Source organism: Phaseolus vulgaris, chromosome 5, assembly GCF_000499845.2.
Source record: "Phaseolus vulgaris cultivar G19833 chromosome 5, P. vulgaris v2.0, whole genome shotgun sequence".
Taxonomy (NCBI): domain Eukaryota; kingdom Viridiplantae; phylum Streptophyta; class Magnoliopsida; order Fabales; family Fabaceae; genus Phaseolus; species Phaseolus vulgaris.
This window is the reverse complement of record NC_023755.2, coordinates 22,070,443-22,096,596: the sequence shown is the minus strand read 5'-3', so window position 1 is coordinate 22,096,596 and position 26,154 is coordinate 22,070,443. Positions and strand designations below refer to the sequence as shown.

Below are 26,154 nucleotides of genomic sequence, written 5' to 3'. Positions count from 1 at the left end.
ATAACTAATGAATTCCTTGGAATAATAAAGGAAAAGTAGTTAGAGGATCCTAGTCTGAAGCGTATTGTGGAGTTACTAGGTACAAATCAAGTTAAGGACTTTGTGATGGGAGAACATGAGATCTTGAGATTTAATGACAGGATTTGCATACCATAAAATGAAGAGCTAAAGAGAATGATCCTAGAAGAGGGTCATAAGAGTCATCTTAGTCTACATCCCGGTATGAATAAGATGTACCAAGATTTGAAGGAGTCCTTTTGGTGGTTAGGCATGAAGAAAGAAATAGCTCAGTATGTTGGTACATGCTTGACATGTCAGAAGGCAAAAGTAGAGCATCAGAGACCTGGTGATTTGTTACAGCAGTTGGATATTCCTGAGTGGAAATGGGATAGCATTGCTATGGAATTTGTTACTCATTTACCAAGATCAGTAAGAGGTCATGATGCAGTCTGGGTAATAGTTGATCAACTGACAAAGAGTGTTCACTTTCTTCCATTTAATTTAAGGATATCTATGGCCAAGTTGGCACAGTTGTACATCAAAGAGATTGTGAGATTGCATGGAGTGCCTTCCAGTATTGTTTCGGATAAAGATCCCAGGTTTACTTCACGGTTTTGGAAAACTCTACAAGAATCTTTGGGAACTAGGTTGAGAATGAGCTATGCATATCATCCTCAAACAGATGGTCTTTAGAAGATCTGTTAAGGACATGTATTTTGGAACATCTGGGAAGTTGGAATGAGATGTTACCTCTAGTGGAGTTCACTTATAATAATAGTTATCATGCCAGTACTGAGATGACACCATATGAAGCTCTATATGGGAGGAAGTGCATAACTCCTTTATGTTTGTATCAGGATGGTGAAACAGTTTTGGTTGGGCCAGAGTTAATTCAACAGACCACTGAGAAAGTGAAGCAGATACAAGATAAAATGAAAGCTTCTCAAAGTAGGCAAAAATCCTATGTAGATAAGAGGAGAATACCTTTGGAGTTTGCAGCTGGAGACCATGTATTCATGAGAGTGACACCAACCAAGGGTGTAGGACGAGCTATCAGATCAAGGAAGTTATCTCCTGAGTTTAATGGACCATATCAAATCTTAAGGAAGATAGGTCCAGTGGCTTATGAGATTGCTCTACCTCCTCATTTAGCCGACCTGCACAATGCTTTTCATGTATCACAGCTAAGAAAATATATTCCAGACCCTAGTCACATGTTGGAAGTGGATAATGTGCAAATCAAGGATAACTTGTCTTTTCAAGCAAAACTAGTTAGGATTGAAGATCAACAGAGTAAACAACTTAGGGGCAAGACCATCAGTATGGTGAAAGTGGTGTGGGATGATAGATCTGGTGATTCCACTTGGGAATTAGAAGAAACCATTAGGAAAACCTATCCCTATCTCTTTTCTGGTAAGTCAATTTTCGGGGACGAAAATTTTTCCTATTGGGGAGAATGTAAGGATCTAGAAAATTACTTTAGAGTAGAAGTGGTATATTTTAAATGACTCCTGAATAATTTTTAAATGAAAAGGGCATATAAATAGAAATTCAGTTATTCAGGTTTCATTTTAAAAAGAATCACCATCTCTCTAGAAAGTTCTTTTCCTTTCCTCTCCCTTCTCTCTACAATTATGACTTCCTCGTTCATCAGTTCGACGATCAGAGTCCACCATCAGACTCCTGGCAGTGAGTACTGCAAGACTGCCCGATCAGAATCTCTAAAAGAGTAAGTTCATTTTTGCTCTTCTCTTTGAGTCAAATTTTGAACTTGTTAGGTTGTTTTTGTCCTTGCTTTGCATGTGACCCTTTTAGCTTCAGGGTCAATCTCTGTTAGCTCAGGGTTCTAGTGATATAGTTAGATTTTTTATTAGGATTCTGTGGTGCAGGTTAAGTTACCTTTGAGTTCTTGGTGGTTTTGGAGCTCTTAGTGAATATCTACTAAATTTCAGGTAAGGGAAGCTAGCCTTAATTTCCAATAGAACACTAGGCTAGAAGATCTGGATGTGAGGGTGATGTGGTCACCAGTCTCAAACTTTCTTCCATGGTTGTTTGTTTTAAGTATATTAGTAATTGACTCATATTTGAATGTGAAATTTGATATGATTGCTGTTATAAAATTATAATGTTGTTGATTTTTGGTTGTTTGAAGTTGATTTAGAGTAATTTTCAGCTATAGCATGGACTTTGTAATTTATGGTGCTCTCTGGTGTCATTTAGATCAACCTAAAATATTTTCGATCAACCCAAAATTCTAGTGCTCTCTGGTGTCATTTAGATCAACATAAAATATTTTCGATCAACCCAAAATTTTTGGTGCTCTCTTGATGAGAATCAAGAAAAGGAGGTTTTTATTGAGGAAGGAAGAGGCCATTCACCATCACACTTGAAGTTCTTCCTTCTAGTCTTCTCAAAATTAAAAGAAGACATAAAATAAAGAGAGGCCCAAGCCCAAGCCCAAGCCCAAGTGCATCCTATGAAGGGCAAGGCCAAGTTTTAAATAATAAAGAATATTGTTTGAAGGTGTTTAGAGGAAAACATAAGAAACCTCTTTTGTTAAAGCATCTTTAGTTCCTTAGTTAGGAGTATTAGGGGGGATGCGTTAGTAGATAGGTGTAGGAGTAAACAAGGAGGTGCCAAAGTGAGAGAAGGGATCACACCTTCCTCATGACTTGTTTAGGCGCCATTTTCATTTGAATTTGGGGGGAGTTTTTGAATTTATTTAGCTTGCATTTCAACACCTTTAAGCTATAAATATAGGTGCTGCCCTTGTACATTTCAGATTTGAATTTAGACTAAAGAAACTATACTCAATTTTTGAGTGAGCATTGGAGAGCTTTTGAGCCTTCTTCTCTAGTCTTATCTTGAAGGATTCATGGTGTCCTCAAGTGGCAGCAGTACACTCATCCATCCTTCTAGTGGCGTGATCATCCAACCTTACATCCATCTTCATGAGCATTTTTTTCTCCTTCCTTCCTTCTCTTTCAATTGTTCAAGTTTAGCTTGTGTTCTTGAGTTTTGGTTCGGTTATTTTATGTTTCCAGCAGTTGTTCTTCTTCTTCTCTGTTTTTGGTTCGGTGCATTTCTGTTTCCAGCACTCCTTTTCAGTTCACTTGCCTTTTAATTCATTTTGTTCGATTCATTTTAGTTCTTGTTCAATTCTATTTGGTGCTTTTGATTTTTACCTCTTTTTGTTGGTTCAATTTGACAATATGAGGAACTTCCATATGAGTTTGGATTTGGTGCTAGTTTTGGTGAGCTCTTGACTTAGAACATTGATCCAATTCTAAGAAAAAGTGCCTAACAATTGTCCAACTCAAGTTGATTCCTAAGAATGTCAAGAATCATTCTCTTCTTTGCTATTGGAATCACATCATCTCTGGTGTCATTTAGATCAACCTAAAATATTTTCGATCTACCCAAATTTTATGGTGCTCTCTGGTGTCATTTAGATCAACCTAAAATATTTTCGATCAACCCAAAAATTTTGGTGCTCTCTGGTATCATTTAGATCAACCTAAAATATTTTCGATCAATCCAAAATTTATGGTGCTCTCTGGTGTCATTTAGATCAACCTAAAATATTTTCGATCAATCCAAAATTTTGGGTGCTCTCTGGTGTCATTTAGATCAACCTAAAATATTTCCGATCAATCCAAAAATTTTGTATACATATATGGATATTACTATTATTATTATTTTAGTATAGTTTATTTTACATTATTAGAAAGTTAAATTATATGTTATGATTTTATGGTGTATTGATGTGTTAAATGAAGTGTACAATGTTGTGAAAGTAAGATCAAGACATAGTATTTTCAGGAAAAAAAATACCATGTTAAGATTGTTTAGGATATGCATTGATTAGGGATTCGTCTAGAAGGAGATATCCTTACTCTACTGAGATAATGGAATCATATAGATGAAGTTATTCAGATGGTGAGAGTCGAAGGAGGTTCATATGAATGGGTAAGTTGTTTGAAAGATAACTAACTAGACCTGTTATATGAGTTAACCCTGTCATACTAGGAGAGATATGATATTGAAATTATATATGCGCATAACTGTGTGAATTTCACAGTGATATAGTATGACAGGTGTCGATCTCTGAGTCTAAGTCAACGCACGAGTCTTTCGGAAGTAGAGTCAAGTGTCTATGTGATATGAGTCAATAGAAGTGTGATATATGAAAGATGAATTGCAAAGATTTAATAGAAATTAGATGGTTGAGAACTTTTATGTGACTTGATGAATGATGTTGATTATTTTGAAATTGAAACTATATAATTTTATCTAGCTTACCTTGTTATTTGTTTGTGTTTGTTTCTTTATCTGTGATGATCGTGTTTTACACAAGAACAAATGAGATTGCAGGTAATAGAGCTCCTCAGTGAGCAGTAGAAGGATTAGATAGATTTAAATTAAATGTTTTGCTTTGTTTTATTTTTAAACTTTTTTATGTATATATTAAATCCCTATGAAGAGGGATATCTTTTGTTTTGAGATACAAATATGAGAAAACAATATATGTTTATATGTTAATTAGATATTGCATGCATAATATATTAGCAAATATGAGTAAAATTATATATGGAAAAAAAATAGCTTCCTAAAGTTTGAGGATTATTCCATGCAATGATGACATCAACTTGTAATGTACCTTTGCCTAAATTAGAGGCTAACTGTGGTATTTTAGAATGATTTAAAGGTTTGAATGCGTGCGCGGTTTGTTCCTCATTATAGGAAAGAAGTGTTGTTGAAGCTCCAACAACTTCATCAAAGATCGATGACGATGGATGAATATTTTAAAGATCTAGAAGTTACTTTGACTAAAATTAATATGCATGAAAGTGAAGAGTCAAAGGTAGCTAGATTTGTGAGTGGGCTAAGGCGAGAAATTCAAAATTGTTTGAATTAGAGGATAAACAAGAGGGGGGTAAATTATTTTTGAAAGATTTTCGAAAGGATAGAAGGTAGAGTGAAAAGTTATGAAGAATTAATCAATTTAAAATTTTGTTCAACCAATAAAAAACTGTTTTAAGTTTGATTCCAGAAAATCAACCAGTTGTTTTCACGAAACAATCGATTATTTATAACAGCAGAATTGAAAAACAATTTTAAAAAAGTTTATGTGTGTAGGGATAGAGAGAATCACACAAGATGTTTATACTGGTTCACTCTTAACCAAGAGCTACATCTAAACCTCAGCTAATCACTAAGAATTCACTATGTAATCAACCTTAGATTAAAAAACACACACCAAGAGTGATGATCTTGAACCCTTCCAGAACACAACACTCTATGGCAAACAACACAGTTTCCATAAACACCTTTTGAAACTGACTTACAGAAGAACACATAAAAATTCAATGTTCAAGGAAGAAGGGAATAGAAGACACCTGGGTAAATCAAAGCTTAAAATTCAGAAGTACAATACCCAATCTTATTCCACACACTTAAGATTATCCAAAACTTTTAAATCTTGAATACGTTTTTTATTAATCTCTCTTTCATATTTAATGCTAAGGAGTGTTAAACAATCTTTATATGACCTCAATCAATTGGTCAAAGTAGTTAAATCAAAAACCAAAAGCAGTTGAAATCATTTAAAACAGTTTAAACCACTTAACAGAATTTTGTTAAGGTTTTCACAAAAAGCAGCTAGTTGATTTATCAAAACAACTGGTTGATTTTGTTTGACAGCAAAGCCACAACAAAGTTAAGTTTTTCCAAACCATTTTAAAAACCATTAAGTGTCAAACAACAGGTTGATTCGACATTTCAACAGGTTGAAATTTCACAGCCTTTTAGAAAACCCATCTTTTCAAAAAGATAAAGATTCAAATGAACTTGGATCATCTTAAGGAGTAAATTAACTAGTTAAAAACTACAAGACACCACACACACACACCAAACAACAAGGTCTTTAAGTTTTCCTCATGGATTTGGAGACATCAAAACATATTGTTCAACAAGATGAAGACAAATCTCTGATTTTCTTGTGTTGTAGTTTTTGAACTTGAAAAGTCCTGCAAAACAAAATGTGTACACATACAAAGCAAGTATACCAACAAGATAACAAGGCACACACGAATCCAATTTTCTGCATAACTCATTTGTAGGAAACCAGTAATAAAACCCTCAAACCAGTGATAGAAAAATCAGTGTTGTGTGCAGTAGAACTATGATGTGTAGCAGAGTTATAGCAATAGCAGAATTAAACCATTTAAAGCACCATAGAGTATTAGAGATTACAATACATAAATCCCAATTTCTTGCCCTATTTTTCTTCACAAATAGGCTAAGAGAATGGACAAAAACAAAATTAAAAAGAAACACTAGAAACAGAATAAAGAACTAGTACAACAGCTTAAACAAAAATATAAATTGATGCATGGGCCATATTATCCAAGTGATTGATCATCAACCTCTCAAAAGGTGACATAGAAGCAGCATAATCATCTACATTTCCAGTACTAGGACAAACTCCATAGGCTTCACCTGGAGCATGTTCACTTGGAATCTCATTGCCTTAATCATCCAATCCAGTATTTGGGGCAGTTTGATCTTCATCATCTGCTTCAGCTCTATTTCCACAAGAAGGACCAACTTGTTCTTCATCTTTACTTACCCATTTTCCGCCAACCTTAATGAATCCCATTTTGCTAAGAGATCAATTATTAACTTCATGAGATGGCTTCACCACCTCAAACAATTCTTCTTCAAGGTCGATTTCAAAATATTGCAAATTTTTTGAAATAAGAACAACATAAGGAAAATGATAGTCACTTAACCTTACTATAGCTTATTCTTCTATTTGGACCCCCCAAAAGAGCCAAAATTATTTACAAAACTTGTCTTGTAAGAAGACCAGAAGAAAGAATATTTGATGCTCTGGCCTATGTCCAGTTCTTCTTTTGTTGAGGTCCTTCTGATGTTTGGTGGGGCCTGGTCTTGTATGCTGAGATGACTGACCTAATTCTGAAGCGTCCGTTGTGTCCTTAGTCATTTGCTTGTTTAGGTGGTTTGTATAAAAAAGGGTCTAAGGATGTGCATATTCCAAAATGGTAAATGAAAAAGGTGTAGTTGTGTTACACAATTATTCACAAGGTAATTAATTTATATGACCAATTTTTTTTCACTATCTTCCTTTAGGGTAAAATGCTCTGACATTATTGCCTTAAGGTAGTCCAATAATTTAAGAATGTGTGGCCAACACAAGAGGGGATTGAATAATTTTCACAAGATTTTCACAAAGATTGAAGTAGAGTGAAAATTTCTGAAAAATCAACCAATTGTTTTCTGTTCAACTAGATAAAATTTTAGTTTTATAGTTCTTTATACAATATCAACCAGTTGTTTTCTCGAAACAACAAATTGTTTATACTAGAGAACAAAGAACGATTTACAAAGCAGTGAATAAGAGTAGGGATAGAGAGATTCACACAAAGATATTTATATTGGTTCGCTCTTAACCAAGAGCTACATCCAAGCCTCATCTAACCACTGAGAATTCATAATGAAATCAAATCTAGATTATAAAACACACTAAGAATGTTGATCTTGAACCCCTCAAGAAAACACAACACTTCTTAGCCAAAACCACACCAAGAATATTGATTTTGAACCCCTTAAGAACACACAACACTCTTTGGCAACATCTTAGTTTCCAGAAACCCTTTCTGAAACTGGTTTACACATATTTACAATATTCAAGGAAAGAAATAGAATACACCTTGGCTTTATAAAGAAGTAGTACAAGTGGATAGAAAACCCAGTTCCTATTTCACACACAAGCCATGATCCAAAGGTTTAATTCTCTTGAAAACATTTTTAATAAGCTCTCTTTTAGGTACTTGAAAAAATAAAAAAACAATCTTTATATAGACTCAAAAAAGTGGTTAAAACTATTATATCATATATCAAAAGTAGTTAGAAACATTTCAAAACTGTTTGGAACTCTTAACAGAATTATGTAAGAAAAACAACATATTGTTTTAAGAAACAAATGATTGAATTTATTTTTCTGTTAAGGATTTCATATAAAACAACCATTTCTTTTATCAAAATAGCCAATTGTTTCTTCTTGATAGAAAATAAAAAAGAGAACAAAGATTTTCAAAACCTTTGAAAAACACTAAGTGTCAAACAACCAGTTGTTTCGACAAATCAACTAGATAAAAAAACTTGTTGTAGTCACACGATCCTGAACAACAGCTTTTTTCAATAAATTGATTTGAAAAACAACTGACTAAAAATTTCACAAATTTTTAGAAAAATACTTCTTTCAAAGGACATAAAGAGTCAAGTGAGCTTGGATCAATACTAAATGTGAATTGAGAATACAAACTCTACTAAACAACGCACACAAACACTGCAATAGGTTCTTCAAGTCTTCAAAGTAGATTTTGAAACATCAAAGCACATTGTTCAACAAATAATACCAACCTTGTGCAAAGTACCCAAGCAACTACATTTCTTGCTCTTGGATGTACTCTAAAAATACTTCTACAATTCGAACAATACAAATCAAAGCGTGTGAACAAATGGGATGTGTGATAAGTAATTGGGAAATATTACAAGATAAGTAATTTCATTCATGTTCGTTTGGCTAAGCTCATATGGAACATGTCATCATGGTCAAAACTTGATGAAGTCAAGGTTTCTTGAATAAGTGTGTGATGTTGTCCAAGTTATTTGTACTATCCAACTTAGGGAGAATGTCGACTTCATCACTCTACCATATGGGAACATGTAATATTTTATTTTTTTTGCAACATGATAATACTCTTGTAGTAGACATTCTTTAGCTTGGAATTCCTCTTTGACATATGAAGTACAAATCCAAATAATGTAGAAAAATGATTGATGAGCAAGAGTTTAAGTAGTTGGGCTAAATAATTTCTTAAGCTCATTTTTGTCATTTTTAATGTGATTTTTGTATTTCCTTTTACTAAAAAATTTCAAATGTCTTTTAAGATGTCCTAGGTTAACAATTATTGTATGTCTTTTCCAATACTCATCAAACATTTTCTTTTTATCTAATACATTTTCCATTTCTTTTCTTTCATTTTTCTCTCAAAATTCCCTTTCAATTTCTTTTTTATTTGTGAAACAAAATCATCAACAAACAATTTGTGAGATGCAATTAGTTGAGAAACACTTTTAGCACGAGCCCCTGCCATACGTCCCAAAAAAATTAAAATAAAATAAAATTGAAATTAAAAAAATCACTTAATATCAAGAGTCAAAGCTTTGTTACCAAGTTCAGAGGAAAAGAAATTAAAAATAAAGAGTTGAGAGAAAAATAAATTAAATAGAAGGAGTTAAGAGAGAAAGAAATAAAAGAGAAAAAGTTTAATGAAAAGAAAAATCAAGAAAAAATATAGATGAATTTTGAAAGAAATTTGATTTTTTTTCTTTTCTAAAAACTTTATGGTGTTTTGATTATAAGAACCCAAATCTTATTTTATCAAGGTAACATATGACAATCAACCTTATAACTTATCACTCACCTTTTTATCTATATTGATCGTGACGTCAATATCCTTCTCCAAACTAAATATCAAAACGACTCCCCGATTTTCTCATCAGATAATGTATCATAGTTTCAACTCTTGATATTTAATGAGATTATTTTACTTTCATTTTATTTTTATTTTCATTTTTTTTAGACTTATGGCAATTACTAGTGTTGAAGATAGTTGAAGACTTTGCTCAACTTAGATAAGGAAGTGTTTGATGAAGAAAATATGCTTGAAGGTTTAAGTACTTTGTAATTCATGGTCCTTATTAGGTTAGAATTTTGTTTAAATAGCATTTTGCACTGTGATTCTATCTTATATCTCATTGCCACAGTAATCAGCTCAAGCACAAGGGTCTCCTAAAAAGTGTTTTCAAAAATTTGTTTTTAGTTTTTCAAAATTGGTTTTCTGCACAAATTTTAATATGTTATTTGACAAAATAATGGATTCTTTTGGTACTGGATCAAAATTGCCTGACTCTTTTCGAAATTCAGTTTTTATTTCAAATTCTATTTTGTTCACATTTCAGTTTTCAACTTATCCAAAAGTAGTTATGTTACCACCATGAGTATTTAAAAAAAAAATTGTTCTTTGGAACTTCAATCTGTTATTTTTATAACAGTTCTTAACTGCTTTTTGTAAATCTGTTTTGATCTTAAACCTGTAAAAGGAAGGGTTGATCTCAGGTCAAAACACACCTTGCAATTACGATTTGCATATAGTTTCCAAGTGCTTTCATTGAGATTTTAAAGTGAGTTTTAGTTTTGAAAGTTTTTTCTAAAAAACTTCAAGTGCTCTTGTGTTGGTGCCTTTAGTTTAAGATTCAAGGTTCAATCTTGTGCTGCAGCTGTGAGAGTCCTGTTTTGAACTTTCTGTATTTGCAGTTCAGGTGTTTTGCTTCCTATATTTTTCTTTTGTAATAGTGGTTGTATTTTTGTCTCTTCATAGTGTTTCTAGAAGTGTGTATGATGCTGAAATAGAGTTTTTCAGCTTGTAATCTTGTTCTTGGACAGTTCAAGAACCAAGAAGTGTTTGTAAAGATTGTTTTGCATTAGTGAAATTCATCTTTGTATAGGGTGGGACTGGATGTAGCTCTTGTTGAGTGAACCAGTATAAAATTGTATGTGCCTTTATCTCTTCTTGATCACTTCTTTAAATCTAAAATCTGGTAATCTGTGATAAAATGAATTTCTTGTTTTAAAATTGAATCTGTTGTTTTAACTACTGTTGGGTTAAATCATATTTTGGTTTTCAAGATTCTGATAAGGCTTTGATCTTGCTTAACATTCTTAGTATCTGTAATCTTTGACTGAGTAATACAAGTGTTAAAGATCAACTAAGCAATCTTTTCAGGATCCTTATCGTTTTGAAACTACTTTTAAAAGGTTTTGAAAATTGCTTTTCAGAATTAAGGTTTGCACTTAATATCTCTATTACGGATTGTTTTTAATTTGCGTGTGTTTAGAACTTTTAAATAAATAAAAAAAATTGTTCTTCCCTAAATCAATATGTTCTTTTCTGCCATGTTTTCTTAAAACAATTTGTGAAAATTTTATAAGTCCAATTCACCCCTTCCCCCTCCCCCATGAACTTAGACATTGATAAACCCAACGATTGGTATTAAGAACTAGGACTTTGAACTTATTCAAGTTTTTTTTTTTCAATATGTCTGAGTTTAAATTGCCTTTTGCTGAGGGTGGGTCTATAAATAGACCTCCCATGTTTGGTGGAGTGAATTATGCATTCTGGGAAATTAGAATGAAAATCTTTATGGAATCTATTGAACAGTTTTATTTGCAAAAAATTTATAAGTCCAATTCAGACCCCCTCTTGAACTTAGATACTAATAAACCCAATAACTAGTGCTAAAAGTGTTCCTTAACTCAATGCATGTCACAATTTTTTGTTGATGAATTTGTTTTAAAAGTTGAAAGGAAAATTTTCAAGGAGAAAAAAAGGAAAGAAAAGAAAGAGCAAAGGTAAATAAGGAAAAAATGTTTTATGGGTATTGAAAAAGACATGTTGTAATTGTGATGAGAGAGAGATGGAGAAAAAGGAAAACATAGAGTTAGTAGAAAAGAAAATTAGTGAAGAAAAAAGGAGTTGAGAGAAAAAAGAAATAAAAGAGGAGTTAAGAGAAACATAAATTAAAGAGAAGGAATTGAGAGAGAAAGAAATTAAAGAGAGGGAGTTAAAAGAGAAAGAAATAAAAAGAGAAGAAATTGAAAGGAAAGAGGAATCATGAAAAAAAAAATATGAATTTAGAAGAAAATTGAGTTTTCTCTTTTGTGATAACTTTATGGAGTTTTGAGTTATAAAAACTCAAATATAATCTTATTAGGGTAACCTATGATGATCAACATCACGACTTATCACTTACCATCTCATCTTTCTTGTGTGTGACACCAATATCCTTTCCTAAACTGAATATCAGAACGATTTCTCTTGTTTTCTCATCAGCTCCTCGACTAACTTTGAGAGAAAATAATCTAAGGAAGTTAGTTTTTTGTTTAGTCATTGGAACTCTTTGATATCATGGGGATTCCACATGGAAATAATGGCATGGCACTTGTTAGGATTCATCTTAATCTCCCTTAGGGTGATCATAAAGCTTAGAAAATGTTATTCTCAAATTTTGAACACACATTTCACAAGATTCAAGCACATGTTATGTTTATTGACCTCCACAAAGATGTTCTCAAAATTTTATGGATGGTTCTCGATATTACGTGATTTCAACTATTAACATACACCTAAAAAATGTTTCCAACTATATTTTTTTTGAAGACTTCATCCAATGAATATGAGTAAGTTGTTCCAACATTTTTAAGACCAAAGAACATAAACTTATAACAATACTTGACCTCTTTAATGGTGCAATTAGTATTATCATCATATGTGTTTATCATATTTCTCTCTTTTAAAAAAAATGTTTTTTAGTTTAACAAAAACACTACTTAAGAACTTTTTTTTTTTAATTTCAAATTTAGAGAACTTGTATAGATACCCATATTTTTAATATAAATATGTAACTTAAATATCTTATATATAATATTGAATTTTCTCACTACAATCCATAACTTAATTTATAAAACTTAAAATTTTTACAATATCAACTATTTAATTTCTAGTAATAAGAATACTCTTTTTTTCTTTTCTTTTTTTCTTTTTGAGGTGGTGTTGTTCATGGTGGTTGAAAACAAATTTTGTAACATGATATTACCTCGCCTCTTTAATATCTAGACCATATATTAGTAGGGATATTGTTGTGGTAACATGATTTGATTTGCTCACCATTGGTGTTTGTCTAATTATCCCGCATAATCCATTCTTTTTCTTCACAACAACTCTGATTTAGACTATGATGTGAATTAATAAAAACTCATTAATGCACTCCTCTTTTATCTTTAGTATTGTCTTTTTTTCAATTTTCTAGATTTCTTTTCGAAAAAAATAATATAAATAGCAATATAGAAATCATTATAGGATGAAACGATTTTACTTATTATTGATATTGGTTATTCAAAACGATATATGTATATTTTAAAAGAAAACACCCATTTCAATTATTTGTTGGGGGTGAAAAAAGTAAAATTTATATAATTTTTTAATAAAACCTAAAACAACGTAATTAATATTAGAAGGAGTATAGTTCATTTTTTTCGGAATTAAGGTCTTATTTGATTATAGTTTTATAAAAATATTTTAATTTTTTTAAAACAAAAGTCTAGAAATTTTATTTGGGCAATTATTCCTGCTTTAAAAATTATACAACAAAATACAAAAACAAGAAAGCAAAAAAAAAAAAAAGTAAGCTTGGTGATATTCTCCCATAACAATAAAACATTTTTTAATCTTATATATGATGGAGGAGGGCCCAAGCTCACCACACGATGAAAGCCAAGCCTCCAAGACTAGACAGTCTAGCCTATAATGAGGAGCGTCTAGACTCAAAAAGGAGCGTCTAGCCCATGAAGAGGAGCGTCTAGGCCATGATGAGGAGCGGCTACATAAGGAGCGTCTAGGCCATGATGAGGATTCCTTCTAGACCGTCTAGCTTCACATACACATGGGTCAAAGCTACGGTTTTGGGAAGAGAAGACCTTTGTAATTGTTACATAAAGGCCCATTAGGGGTGCTTAGTAATTAGAGTAGTGTAGAAAGCATATTTGTGTGAAACATTCTAGAAAGACCATGGAGGGGGTGAGCATAAAAACTAGACACACCCCTCCCCATGTGCACCCATGTGCCATGTGCACCCATGTGCTTCACATTTACATTTCATTTGGCTAGCATTAGGGTTGCATTATGGTCCTCCTTAGCCTATAAAAGGAGGAGCCTACACCTTGTATTTTCAAGTTTAATTGAGTAAGGTTATGCTGCCATTTTTGTGCACAAGCTTTACTTCTCCTAGAAATCTAGGCTCTAAACTTCAATCCTTTCACCTTCTCCCTTGAGCTGGCTGAACCACTCAAACACCATACTCATCATGCACCTACAAGGCCAACACAACTCCTAGGAGGGTCTTGATCATCTCACCCATTGCTTCCGCACCTTATTTTCTACTTTGATTCAAGAAGAACACATGAAAATGCCATCATTTGGTATCATGAGCTTTTGGTTCTTCAAGATGAGTAGCTTGGTCTTTTAATTTCAGTTCTTCTTTATTTCATCTTTGTCATTTCAATTCCTTACTTGTCTTGCTGTTTTTATATTTTAAATTGTTCTTGGTGTGCTTATGGAAGATCCAACCAAAGCACAATTGTTCAATTGATCTTGAACAAATTCTGTGCAGCTTGTGATAGGATTCCTTACACCATTGTGTGGCTGTTTTCTTTTAGGAATTTGAGTCCTTATTGCTTTCTTAATTTTGCTTCATTTTATGCTTTGAGTCTTTATTTTCTGAATCTATAAATGTTGTGTCAAGTCATGTGAATCCATATTTGTCAACAATTCTTAGTAGTCCTATTTTTTGGCTTGATTGTTTCTTGTTTTTGGGTCTCTTTATATTGCTTTAATCTGCTGTTATTTTGATCCTTTGGTGCTTTTTATTTTTAGTTTGAGTTCATAATTGTGTCTTAGTTCTTACACAATTTCCTTTCTTACATTTCCATTGTGTTAATTTTGGTTACCTTGCTGTTTTCTTCCAGTTTTCCAGATTTCCCCTGTATCATCTCTCTGTTCTGGGCTGTTTTGTTTTAAAAAAATATTTCCACCCATAGGAAAATTCTGATTTTCTGGAAAATGCAAGTTTAAACTGTTATAGAAAAGACAAAAAAAAGAATGAGGTCAAAAGAAGCAACAGAAAAAAAATGATAAATCTTACAAAATCAGAGTGCAAATCTTGAGCGCTCCAGCTGGCCTAACTGCACACCAAATTTGCAAAAATTATTAAAAAAAAATGGTGCATGCGTTTTAGGTGATTCCAAAGCCAAAATTTAGATAAGATCCTGAATTTTCTTGCATCCAAATTTCAGAAACAAATTTTACAATTACAGCTCAGCATAAATCGGGGAACAAACACGTTTTCTGGCCCACAACATTTTCTAGTGGTGCTGTTTTTTTTATTTGGTCATCTAATCTAGTGCTTCTCTTTAGGAATTCTTTTGTGTGCCAACCTTTTATTGAGTACCTTTAATTGTTTGCTTTAATTTCTTGAATCTCTTTCTAAGTTGTCATATTATAAATCCTTTTGGTGGTACTGTTTTCTTTCAATTAAATTTGTTTCTTGCTTTTGTTCCTTGACCTCTCTTTTTGGGTGCTGGAATTTAATTTCTCCCTTGGTGCTTATGTGCATGGAATTTGACTTGGTTTAAGGTTTAGCCCTTGTGAATAGGTGCTGGAAATTGGAGAATTAAAGCCAACATTCTAAGGAGGAGACAAAGCCAAAGCCGAAACAAGCTTTCTTGAAACAAACACTACAAACACTTGGAAGATCAACAAGCAAAGACAACAAGGAAGTGCACTAACCCAAAAAGAGGATCAACAAAGGGAGTTCTCTTATTTCCTTTGCAACTCGGTTTATTGTTAATTACCTCTTAATTACGTTTTTAGACGGTGAGTGTGTCTTCAAGGGCTCAAAGTGTCCAAGAAGCCTCACCTAGGGCCGACTAGTATAGAATTCTTAATTAGCAATTGTTAATTGTTTGTAATTGCCTTTTCTTTTGCTTAGTTAGTGACGCTTTGCATGGTTATTTTTTTAAGTTTGTGTTAAACCGACTAGCTTTGTTGATTAGTAGCTTGCATTGTTTTCTTTCATTGAAAATTTGATTTCTCAACTTAATTGTGTTCTAAGTGGTTTACTAAGAGAAAGTTTTGTGTGAAGACATTGAGGGATAGTTTTTGGCTAAGGCAAAGGCTTGGTATTTAAGTAGTCCTTTGTGACTCACCTCCCTTACCTGGAAAACTACCTTCTTTGACTTTCCTAAGTTTTCTCAAGGTAAAATATTTGTATACACAAAGCTTTAGCCATGCCTTCTTCTTCTCATTCTACAAAGTCTATTGGAAGTGAATTAAAATCTTTAAAAACTCTTTTGAAAGAAGTTTCACAAACTGTGCAATCAATTGCTTATAGACAATTGGAGAGTGAGACTAAACTTAATGTTTTGACTAAAGCAAAGAATGAGAAGTCTCAATTTTCAAAAAAATTACATTCTCATGCATCTAGCTCTAAACATCATGATTATCTTGGGGAAGAAAGTCTTAGGAAAAATGAATATCATCAACAATTCCCTAGGAGAGCTAGGAAAGAGAGACAAGAAAACCTAACCAAGCATATCTCTCACACTCAAGCTAGAGAAATTCCATGTTTAGAATACCTTGGCAATGATCAATTAGCATCTCAATGTTTCAATGAAAGATCTTTGATCTTAAGGGACAAAGATGAGAATAGTAGCCAAGAAAAAGAAGCTAGTGAGAGTGAAGAAAATGTAAAAATAGAAAAGCAAGAGAAAACCCTTGGGAAACAAAAGGCGTGGGAGAAGAGTGTTCCTTCCCACAAGGTCATTCAACAAGAAGGAAAAGTTGAAAATACATTTGAAAATATACCTCTTGTTGAACAACCTAGCCTTACCTTTTGTAAAGGAACACTTGCAAGTCTAGAAAAAAAAGAAGAATCCTTAAAAAAGGCTTGCATAGATAAAAATATAGTAGATTATTTTACATACATGCCAAGATATCACCAAGTGAAGGTCAAGTCATCTATAGGCATCTACAAAGACAATTTTTTATGTGAAGCAGTGCCTAAAGAAACTTGTCATGTCTTATGGAGACAACCTTTGCAACAAATTGAAATTTCCATGAACAAAGGTTGTATCAACGAGACTACCTTCACACATAAAAGAGAAATTCTTCATCAAGGAGAACTCATGGGTCAAATTAGAGTTGATAAAACTCTAGAGCTTTTAAAAGGAAAATTATTGTCACCCATGAGAAAAGATGTTCAAAGACATTACCCTAGATACATTCCGTGTTTTAAAAATACATCTAAGGCGATGTCTCATGAACTCTATACTCATTCACCTTTTACAAAAGATCCATGGGAAGACACACATTTCAAATTAGAGCTTCCTAGGACGACAAAAGGTCTTGATTCTTTCTTCATGGAAGTGGATAAACTCTTCTTAAGAAAAGTGACAAGCCTCCATGATTTATTTTCAAAAATAAGGGATAGAGCTCCAAAATTTGAAAACATAGCTCTCCCTTCTATGTTTCACGAAATCATGAGGGACACCCACAATTCTTGGGATAAGAATCCTTTTCCTTTTATGCATGCATACAATGGAGTAGTCCACAAAACTACTCATATCTCTCCATTTGAAGTTGTATGTGAACACAGTCCTCTTGCCTTTTTAAAGTTGTCACCTTTTCCTAAAGGGATTATGCCTAAGGAAAAAGTAACTACTTTTGGAAATTTTAGAAAACATAAGAGGATTAGAAGGCACCTACAACCATCAAAAGGGAAGCATTGTGAGAAGTTGACCAAAACAAGAGAAAAACAAAGATGGCAACTTCACACAATTAATTGTTCTCCAAATACTCATTCTAACTCCTTTGCTTTGTTTCAAGATTCTCATAGGTTGATATTTGATCCGGGAGGACACACCTTGACGAAGCAAGAGGCTGCTATCCGAGATCAAGTTAGCAAATCTGAGGATAGATCTTTTCCCGAAGGAGGAGATGATGCACACCATCCAGCCACAACAAGCCCCCTCAAAAGCAAAAGCTTTGGATTTGAGGACAAATCCTTTCCAAGAGGGAGGGGATGATGGAGGAGGGCCCAAGCTCACCACACGATGAAAGCCAAGCCTCCAAGACTAGACGGTCTAGCCTATAATGAGGAGCGTCTAGACTCAAAAAGGAGCGTCTAGCCCATGAAGAGGAGCGTCTAGGCCATGATGAGGAGCGGCTACATAAGGAGCGTCTAGGCCATGATGAGGATTCCTTCTAGACCGTCTAGCTTCACATACACATGGGTCAAAGCTACGGTTTTGGGAAGAGAAGACCTTTGTAATTGTTACATAAAGGCCCATTAGGGGTGCTTAGTAATTAGAGTAGTGTAGAAAGCATATTTGTGTGAAACATTCTAGAAAGACCATGGAGGGGGTGAGCATAAAAACTAGACACACCCCTCCCCATGTGCACCCATGTGCCATGTGCACCCATGTGCTTCACATTTACGTTTCATTTGGCTAGCATTAGGGTTGCATTATGGTCCTCCTTAGCCTATAAAAGGAGGAGCCTACACCTTGTATTTTCAAGTTTAATTGAGTAAGGTTATGCTGCCATTTTTGTGCACAAGCTTTACTTCTCCTAGAAATCTAGGCTCTAAACTTCAATCCTTTCACCTTCTCCTAGAAATCTAGGCTCTAAACTTCAATCCTTTCACCTTCTCCCTTGAGCTGGCCGAACCACTCAAACACCATACTCATCATGCACCTACAAGGCCAACACAACTCCTAGGAGGGTCTTGATCATCTCACCCATTGTTTCCGCACCTTATTTTCTACTTTGATTCAAGAAGAACACATGAAAATGCCATCAATATATACTCACTGATTAATAAATATTGAAAAAATTGTATACCATTACATTTAGACGGTTCTTAGACACCTGTGATATCGATGACTACCTATAAAAGAAAATGTGTTAAAAGTTAAAATATATTAACATATATTAAATTGTACTAAAAACTATATAATACAGTATTAATTGTAGTACTTACGTTAATTTCGGTTCAACAATAAAAAAAGTTTATCAAAATTATATAAATAAACATAATAACAAAAAAAAACTTATTAAACCAGTAAAAGAGACTCTCTTAATCATTTATTGAAGAATACTTTTTATACAAAATATATTTTATTTTATTTAAAAAAAAAAAAAACTACTCACACATACAAATACATACAAATTGTGTTGAACACAAATTTGAAAAAAAAAGGCGAGAATGATTTGGAACAAATATCTTACTTCTTTTTATTATACTATTTTTTGTTGGTATACTCTTGAAGTTTTTTGAGATTTAGGTAATTGATGTATTTGGTAGGAAATGAATGCAAAAAGTATAATTTTTTAGGAAATTTTCTATAACTGTTAGAAAAAGAGATTTTAAATTTTTCAAAAGAAACATGTACATGCATGTGTGTGACAGATCCTTATAGCCGTAAAGCCATCTAACTTTTTCTGTTCTACGCAGCATTCACATTTCACCTCATAAACAAGTTGTGGGCAGAGAAACATATGATAAGAGAATAAAATGTAAGTTTTTTAATAAGAAATTCAAAAAAAAATATAGATTAAAGTTAAATTATAATTATAATTATTTAATTTATCAGAAAAATAATTTCTGTTTTATATATTTTTTCTTTCAAATAACTAGTCCATAAATGTCAAAACATTAAAGCTTAATTATATGATATGGATTTCCCTTACACGTCAACATCAAATAAGAGATATATATCTCCAACAAATAGTATTAAATATTTGCAAATGATGACGCAATAATTCAATTATTGGATAGAAAATAATTCAAGTAATGTTAATAGAATAGAGTAATTTAATATTACATTAGCAAATAAATTTATATTATAATCTTTAATTGAAGTAAATGATGGAAAAATAGTAATTAAGTAGAGAAAAGGCATATGTTATTGATGTTTGAAAAAAAGTAAAAGGAAGGAAGTATTTATTTGAAGTCGAGAAGAAAAAGCTTAAGATGATGTTGACGATTGACTTGATACCATTTGAATGTTGTAGCTGAGAGATATGTTCATGAAAGATTCTCCGGCATGTATCAGATCTTATTTCCCACTTTGTTTATCCATTTAGGTTATTTTGGTCACCCACAAAACTTTCACTCTTTCTTATGAAGTATATATTCTTACCCAAAAGATCTTTACTTTTTATCACCTTTCTTTTCTGGAATATCCTCCTCAGCCACAGTAAAACTTCCAGAGAGTGATAATTTTTATTAACATGGGTGTAGAAGTTTGGAATAAAGAGGAAGGTTTATTATGGTGGTTATAAACATTAATTTCCACTACTCTTTGTCTTCAATTGGTGAAAAGAATAGTAACGAGTGTTTGCTGTATGTATGTTGGAGCACGTCTATGTCCATGTTATCCCCAAATGCATCTCCAAGTAGAAAGGAACCTTCACATAATAATGTACTTTCAAAAAATCATAATTATAAGCCCATAATGTATTCCTTTCAAAAATTATCTTAGAACAAACATGCTTACAAACTTATCTGTCAATGTGTGTATATATGTATCAACTTCTATACCAAAAATTTTACTTTATTAATTAGTATGTAGGGATTGCATTATAGTCTATTTTTTATATATTAGACAAACTCTTAACCATTAAAAATAATCTCAATAACAACAATGTTATTTTTTTTTATCCAAAAGATAATAATAACATTAAACAAAATATTCAAGTTTGACTAAACAAAACACATTATAGCTTACAAAAATTAGAAAATAGTTTAAACTCCTTCTTCAATTTTATAGAGTTTTCCTCCTCCAATTTAAATTACTGCCTAATTTTACAAAAATAAACCAGCATCTCCCACATATATATATATATATATTCAATTTTATATTTGTTTAGGAAATATATAGGTAGATTTTTTGAAGCAAGTGTTTGAATTAAAAAAAACTAGTTGTTTTACCCTTATAGCAATAGGTGTTATCCATAGTTAATACACCAAAAAATGAAAGGAGTAAAAGATTTTTGAATTACTTAATTAACTATGAATTTAACATATATATATATATATATATCATGGTTTGTATAGTTGTTATGCATGTGAATTACATAAGCATGCATGCAGTCCATAACAATATAGCATGTTACATGTGTATCATGTATCAATCATTATCCATCTCTTGTGGTAAACGCAACCTCTCCTTTATTTTATGGGTGCATAAAACAGAAAAAAGGGTAAAAACATTGTGTGTGAACCCTAGATAGGAACTGCATTTTCCTCTTCTCCTTTTATTTCCCATAACATTCATTTATTTATTTTTTGTAACTTTACTTGAGTTTTCTCCTAGTGGCACTTAGATAGTCACGGATACATAACTATTGGATACGGTTCATGGAGTGAATAATAAGATGTAATAAATTCACCTAACACGTACGAACTTATTAGAATAGATAGTAGATTTATGTCATTATATGTGTGCCATCCCCATCTTTCATTAATGCTTCATTCGTATGGTTAAATATTGTAGATGCCCCTCAACCATTTTACCTATATTAAGAGATAACACATGGAAGTTTTTCAATCATGTAGGAGAAGGTAAGTAGAGAAATTATGGAGCTAGCTCGTGCATTAACAAGGAAAAAAAATAAAGTACAAAAGAAAAATGTGATATATAGTAAGCATATATACTTGTTATGTTTTTTATGACATTTCCCTCTCTTGCATTGAAAATATATTTATAAGGGTCACCCCTTAATTGCAAGGTACCTTGAGCACGTTACTTTACTATTTGTGATGACTTAATTCAGTGACTTTCACTTACATAACCTTTTTATTTACTCCTTTTGTTGGTGATTGGTTGTTTTGGATAGCAATAAAGAGTATGAGAGAAGCATCTTTGGAGAATGGCACCAAATAATGCCTAATACCATCCTTCATTGTAACTGATTTGAAGAGAAGCTCTATTGCATGACCCTTTCACATGTGATTGGGACCTTTTCATTCGGTTGGCTTGCGCTTCTATCCATCTTTCTAAGATAACCCATAAGTTTGGCATCTTAAACATCATTCTGTGGCAGGCCAAAGTTCTTTCTCAGACTCTCTAAATCAGAAAAAACACACCTTTAACAACGGGGAAATCAATCAAAACAACTCTTCATTTATCAAATCATGTTTACCATCGTTGTCAAAAGGAATAAATTAAGCAATGAGATGCTAAACAAATTTATAAAACTATGAAATTGCTTACTTTAATCTCTTCTTCACCTACCTAATATAAATCCTCTAATATCTCAATGACCTAAAACATGGAACTTGTGCCTTTCCCATAACCAACCTACATCACTTCATCATTTTCATTTTCACCATAACTGTTAGTTTAATCATCACTCCTATGTCAATTATAATTTTTTTTTTATCCACAATAATACAATTAAATAAATTGAAATATTTTAATCCATATAAAAAATTAAAATTAAAGAATAACATATTTACACAAAATGAAATCGTTTCTCAGTTTGTTCCATCTCTCCTGAACTTGCACCAAAAAAATTCACCCGAGTTCTAGTTACAAAACAATAAAGATACCGTGCCTATTATATAAGCTACTTGTTGTTGTGATATAATCCACATTTATCATTAAAATGTTAATATTTTTTATTATAATATTTTCATTATAATGTATTAAGTAACTATTTAAAAAAATATTTTTAACTTCAACCGAAATCAAATTGATTGTTAAATTCAAATCTACCACAATAAATTAGCGATTGATTTGTTTTGGTTGTTAAATTCCTAAAAATCACAATTTAACGTGGTTTTCATCACTAATTTACATTGATTTAGCAACTGATATCAAATTGGAATCTAAATATAAATGTATCACTAAAAAGTAGCGATTGATTTGATTTCGATCGTTAAATTAATACAAAGCAGCAATTATATTTGATTTATGTTGTTAACACTAATTTAGTACCGAGATTAAATTGACACTAATTTACACTGATTTAGTGACTAAAATCAAATTGATTAATAAATACAAATATATCACTATAAATTAGTGAGCAAATTATAAATATTTTATTATTATAATTATAATTAATTTACTTTTATTTTTATATTTATTAATATGATTATTGTTTCGATTATTATTAATATAGTAATAATATTAATTTTAATAATAATAAAATTAATAATATTAATATAATAATTATAATTATAATAAATATATACTAATTATAATAATAAACATAATAAGAATAATTATAATTAGTAATAGTAATAATAGTCATAATATGATTACAATGATTCTTTAGTTAGTGGTTATAGGTTTTATGTCTACTCATAGCACTTGAGTTCGATTCTCTCTAACACATTATTAATATTAATAATAATAGTCTCAAATTAGTCATTAAAATTTTTTTAATTTTGATTATTAAATTTAACTCCATTAGAGACTGATTTAGGGGTAAATTCCCTATCTAACACCATTTACACTTTTATTTCCTCATATAGCACCATTTTGTTTTTATTTCCCTATCTAGCACCTTTTATTTTTTATTTTCCTATCTAACACCCTTTTATTTTTTATTTCCCTATCTAGCACCATTTCAAAAATAAATAAATAAATAATAAATTATTATTTTTTTGATATTTTTAATGTTTAAAATAGATAAAAATATAATTAATGAATAAAGAAATGAGTTTTTACAAAATAAAAAAGTAATAATTTTAAAATGTTTAGTTTTAATTTTTTTTTTTAAATGAAGAAAATAAAAAATTAAACTTTACAACAACATAAAAGTTGAATCTATGAACATAAGTTAGTATTTATTTTTATTATTATTGATGATGTAATTATGTTAATTTCGAGTAAAAATACAAGACGTAATTATAAAAAAAACAAGTTGAATAAGGACTGATATGGACATAAGAGAACAACATGATCGAACAAAAAATGTTCATATTATCAAACACCAGGACACACATAAAGAACATGTCGTAACATTATTAGATTGTGCACTTCTCGTCATTAATTATGTTTTATTTCGCACAAACTATTTAATATACCATTGAAGAAAATATTAAATGAATGATCATCTTTCATTTATTTTCCTTTTTATGATCAACATATACTTATTTAGTATCGCCTTATATTTATCTTATTTGGATTTTTTTATATCTTTTATCTTTATTTTATTTTGTTTTGCCTTTATTTTATATCTTTTATGTTTTTAGTTTTTTTTTGTCATTCTTTATTTATTTCTGTTTTTTGTTTTTATTTTATTGTTGTTGTTTTTATTTTCTAGACTTATTTATTTTTGCATTCTTTTTCTTCTCATTTTTAAGCATTAAGTGTAACATTTGCATTAGTTTTTTTTAGGATTTTGCATTTAAGGTAAACACTTCAATATTATTTGTGTGTCCACTGTTAATTAATACTAATTGACTTTGGTTTTTTTATAATTATGTCCTGTATGTTTTACTTGAAATTAACATGATTACATCATCAATAATAATAAAAAGTTTAATTTTTTATTTTCTTCATTCTAAAAAAAAACAATTTTAAATTAAACATTTCAAATTTATTACTTTTTTATTTTTATTTTGTAAAAACTCATTTATTTATTCATTAATTATATTTCTAATTATTTTAAACATTAAAAATATTTATTTTTTAATGCATTCAAAATTAAGATTATCATTTTTTTTTAAATTTATTATTTATTTTTGAAATGATGTTAGATAGGGAAATAAAAAATAAAAGGGTGCTAGATAGGGAAATGAAAACAAAAGGGTGCTAGATAGAGAAATAAAAACAAAAGGGTGCTAGAGAGGGAAATAAAAGTGTAAATGGTGCTAGATAAGAAATTTACCCTTGATTTAGCGGCCGAATTTGTTATTAATTTTTTGTTGCTAAATTGGGGTGACCAACCCTCAACGACTACAATAACACGACCAGTTTTTTCGATAATAAAATCGCAATCGACAAAAAAAGTGGTTGCTTAATGGTTTGTGACTAAGATTTTTACTATCACCTGTGTTTGGTCGCTATTTTGATCGCAAATCAAGTTAGCGATTGATCTTTAAATCATAGGGAATGATTTTGGTGCCGTTGAAAGATATTTTTTTTTGGTAGTGATCACAAAATGTTATTTTATTTGAATTTAATGGGTAGTTACAAATTTATGTTGTGTTAATTATTTAAGAAAAAAATATTTTTAATAAAAATATATTTTAATTTATAAAAGAATTACATTTTACAAAAGAATCTGTTTATATCATCATAAATTTGCAAGATAGAATAAGAAGTTGCAGTCTTTTGGCACGGTATATTCCTGTGTTGAATAAAAAAAAGAGAACCAAAAGAAGAAGAAAAGGAATAAAATCAAGCACTCCCATTCGATGGTCGATCGGTACAAAAAATCTTGTGAAGTTTTTTATTATGGTTTTTTCTGTTCTTTTCTCTTTATCAAGCAAGTGATTTATTTTATTTTGTTCAATCTCTTTCCAGAAACAAACGTAGAATTGCACTAAGACTAAGGTAGAAGTGGGTGAAAGAAAGGAAAAGATTAAAGAAAACAGCGTTAATTAATTTGTGATCTTTGCACCTGAAATTGTCTGCATAGAAGAAGTGAAATTAAAAAAAGAATATTAAATAAAAATAGTAATAGTGTGAGGATGAAAAAAAAGTGAATTGATATTAAATTTAATAATTTTCCGTATTAAAAAGTTGAAGTGGGATTTGTTGTGCACGTGGAGTTGAAGATAAAAGGCCCCAAAATGATGCTTGTACGCATAAAAGGGTAATAGGATATCGAAATGTAAAATATTAAAGAATGTAATCTATTCTAAAATACACTTACAAACAAAAACGCATTCTTATTTTTCCTATTAACTTTCCCTCTACAAACTTGCATATTTTCTTTTCTTTTCGTAATAAATGCTTCATGTGTGCTCCTTTCATGCATTATAGATTACCACTTGAAAAAGAGATCAAATTGAAAAATCAGAAGCACCACTCTCTTATTTTCTTGTGCATGTAGATGATGATCATGAGTTTCTGAATTTATCTAGGTTGAATGACGACCAAGTGTAAAACACACGTGGCCAAAGCAAATAGCATGAAATAATAACCATTGATTTAATTACATTCTTTATACGTGATCACATCATCTTTAATCTTTTGATAATCCTTTTTGACTCCCCTTTAGTACGGGGTGATTTAGATAACAACATTTTTTCTCCATTCAAATAAAACATGGAATCCCACTATTATTAATTTGGTACCACATAATTATTAATTCCATGGCATGAAAATTTGAATTGCATTTCGCTTTCATATCCGAAAGATACAGTTGAACAGAAGAACAAAGGGTGAGTGGTGACTCACCAAGTAGAGCTTGAGAAAGGCAATCA

The 26,154-nt window shown here is 31.2% G+C and overlaps 1 protein-coding gene across 1 annotated transcript; it reads left to right on the top strand.

Annotated features, from left to right (window-relative positions):
* The first annotated feature begins 797 nt into the window (after window positions 1–797).
* LOC137834130 (uncharacterized) lies at window positions 798–1,850 on the top strand. The gene is made up of 2 exons (XM_068642194.1): window positions 798–1,493; window positions 1,779–1,850. Exons 1-2 carry the CDS (start codon window positions 798–800, stop codon window positions 1,848–1,850), a joined length of 768 nt encoding a protein of 255 aa, XP_068498295.1.
* The last annotated feature ends 24,304 nt before the right edge of the window (window positions 1,851–26,154 follow it).

Coding starts and splice junctions, on each gene's coding strand:
- LOC137834130 (XM_068642194.1), top strand. CDS start 798: ATGACACCATATGAAGCTCTATATGGGAGGAAGTGCATAACTCCTTTA. Junction 1,494..1,778: donor ATTACTTTAGAGTAGAAGTG/GTATATTTTAAA, acceptor TGAACTTGTTAG/GTTGTTTTTGTCCTTGCTTT.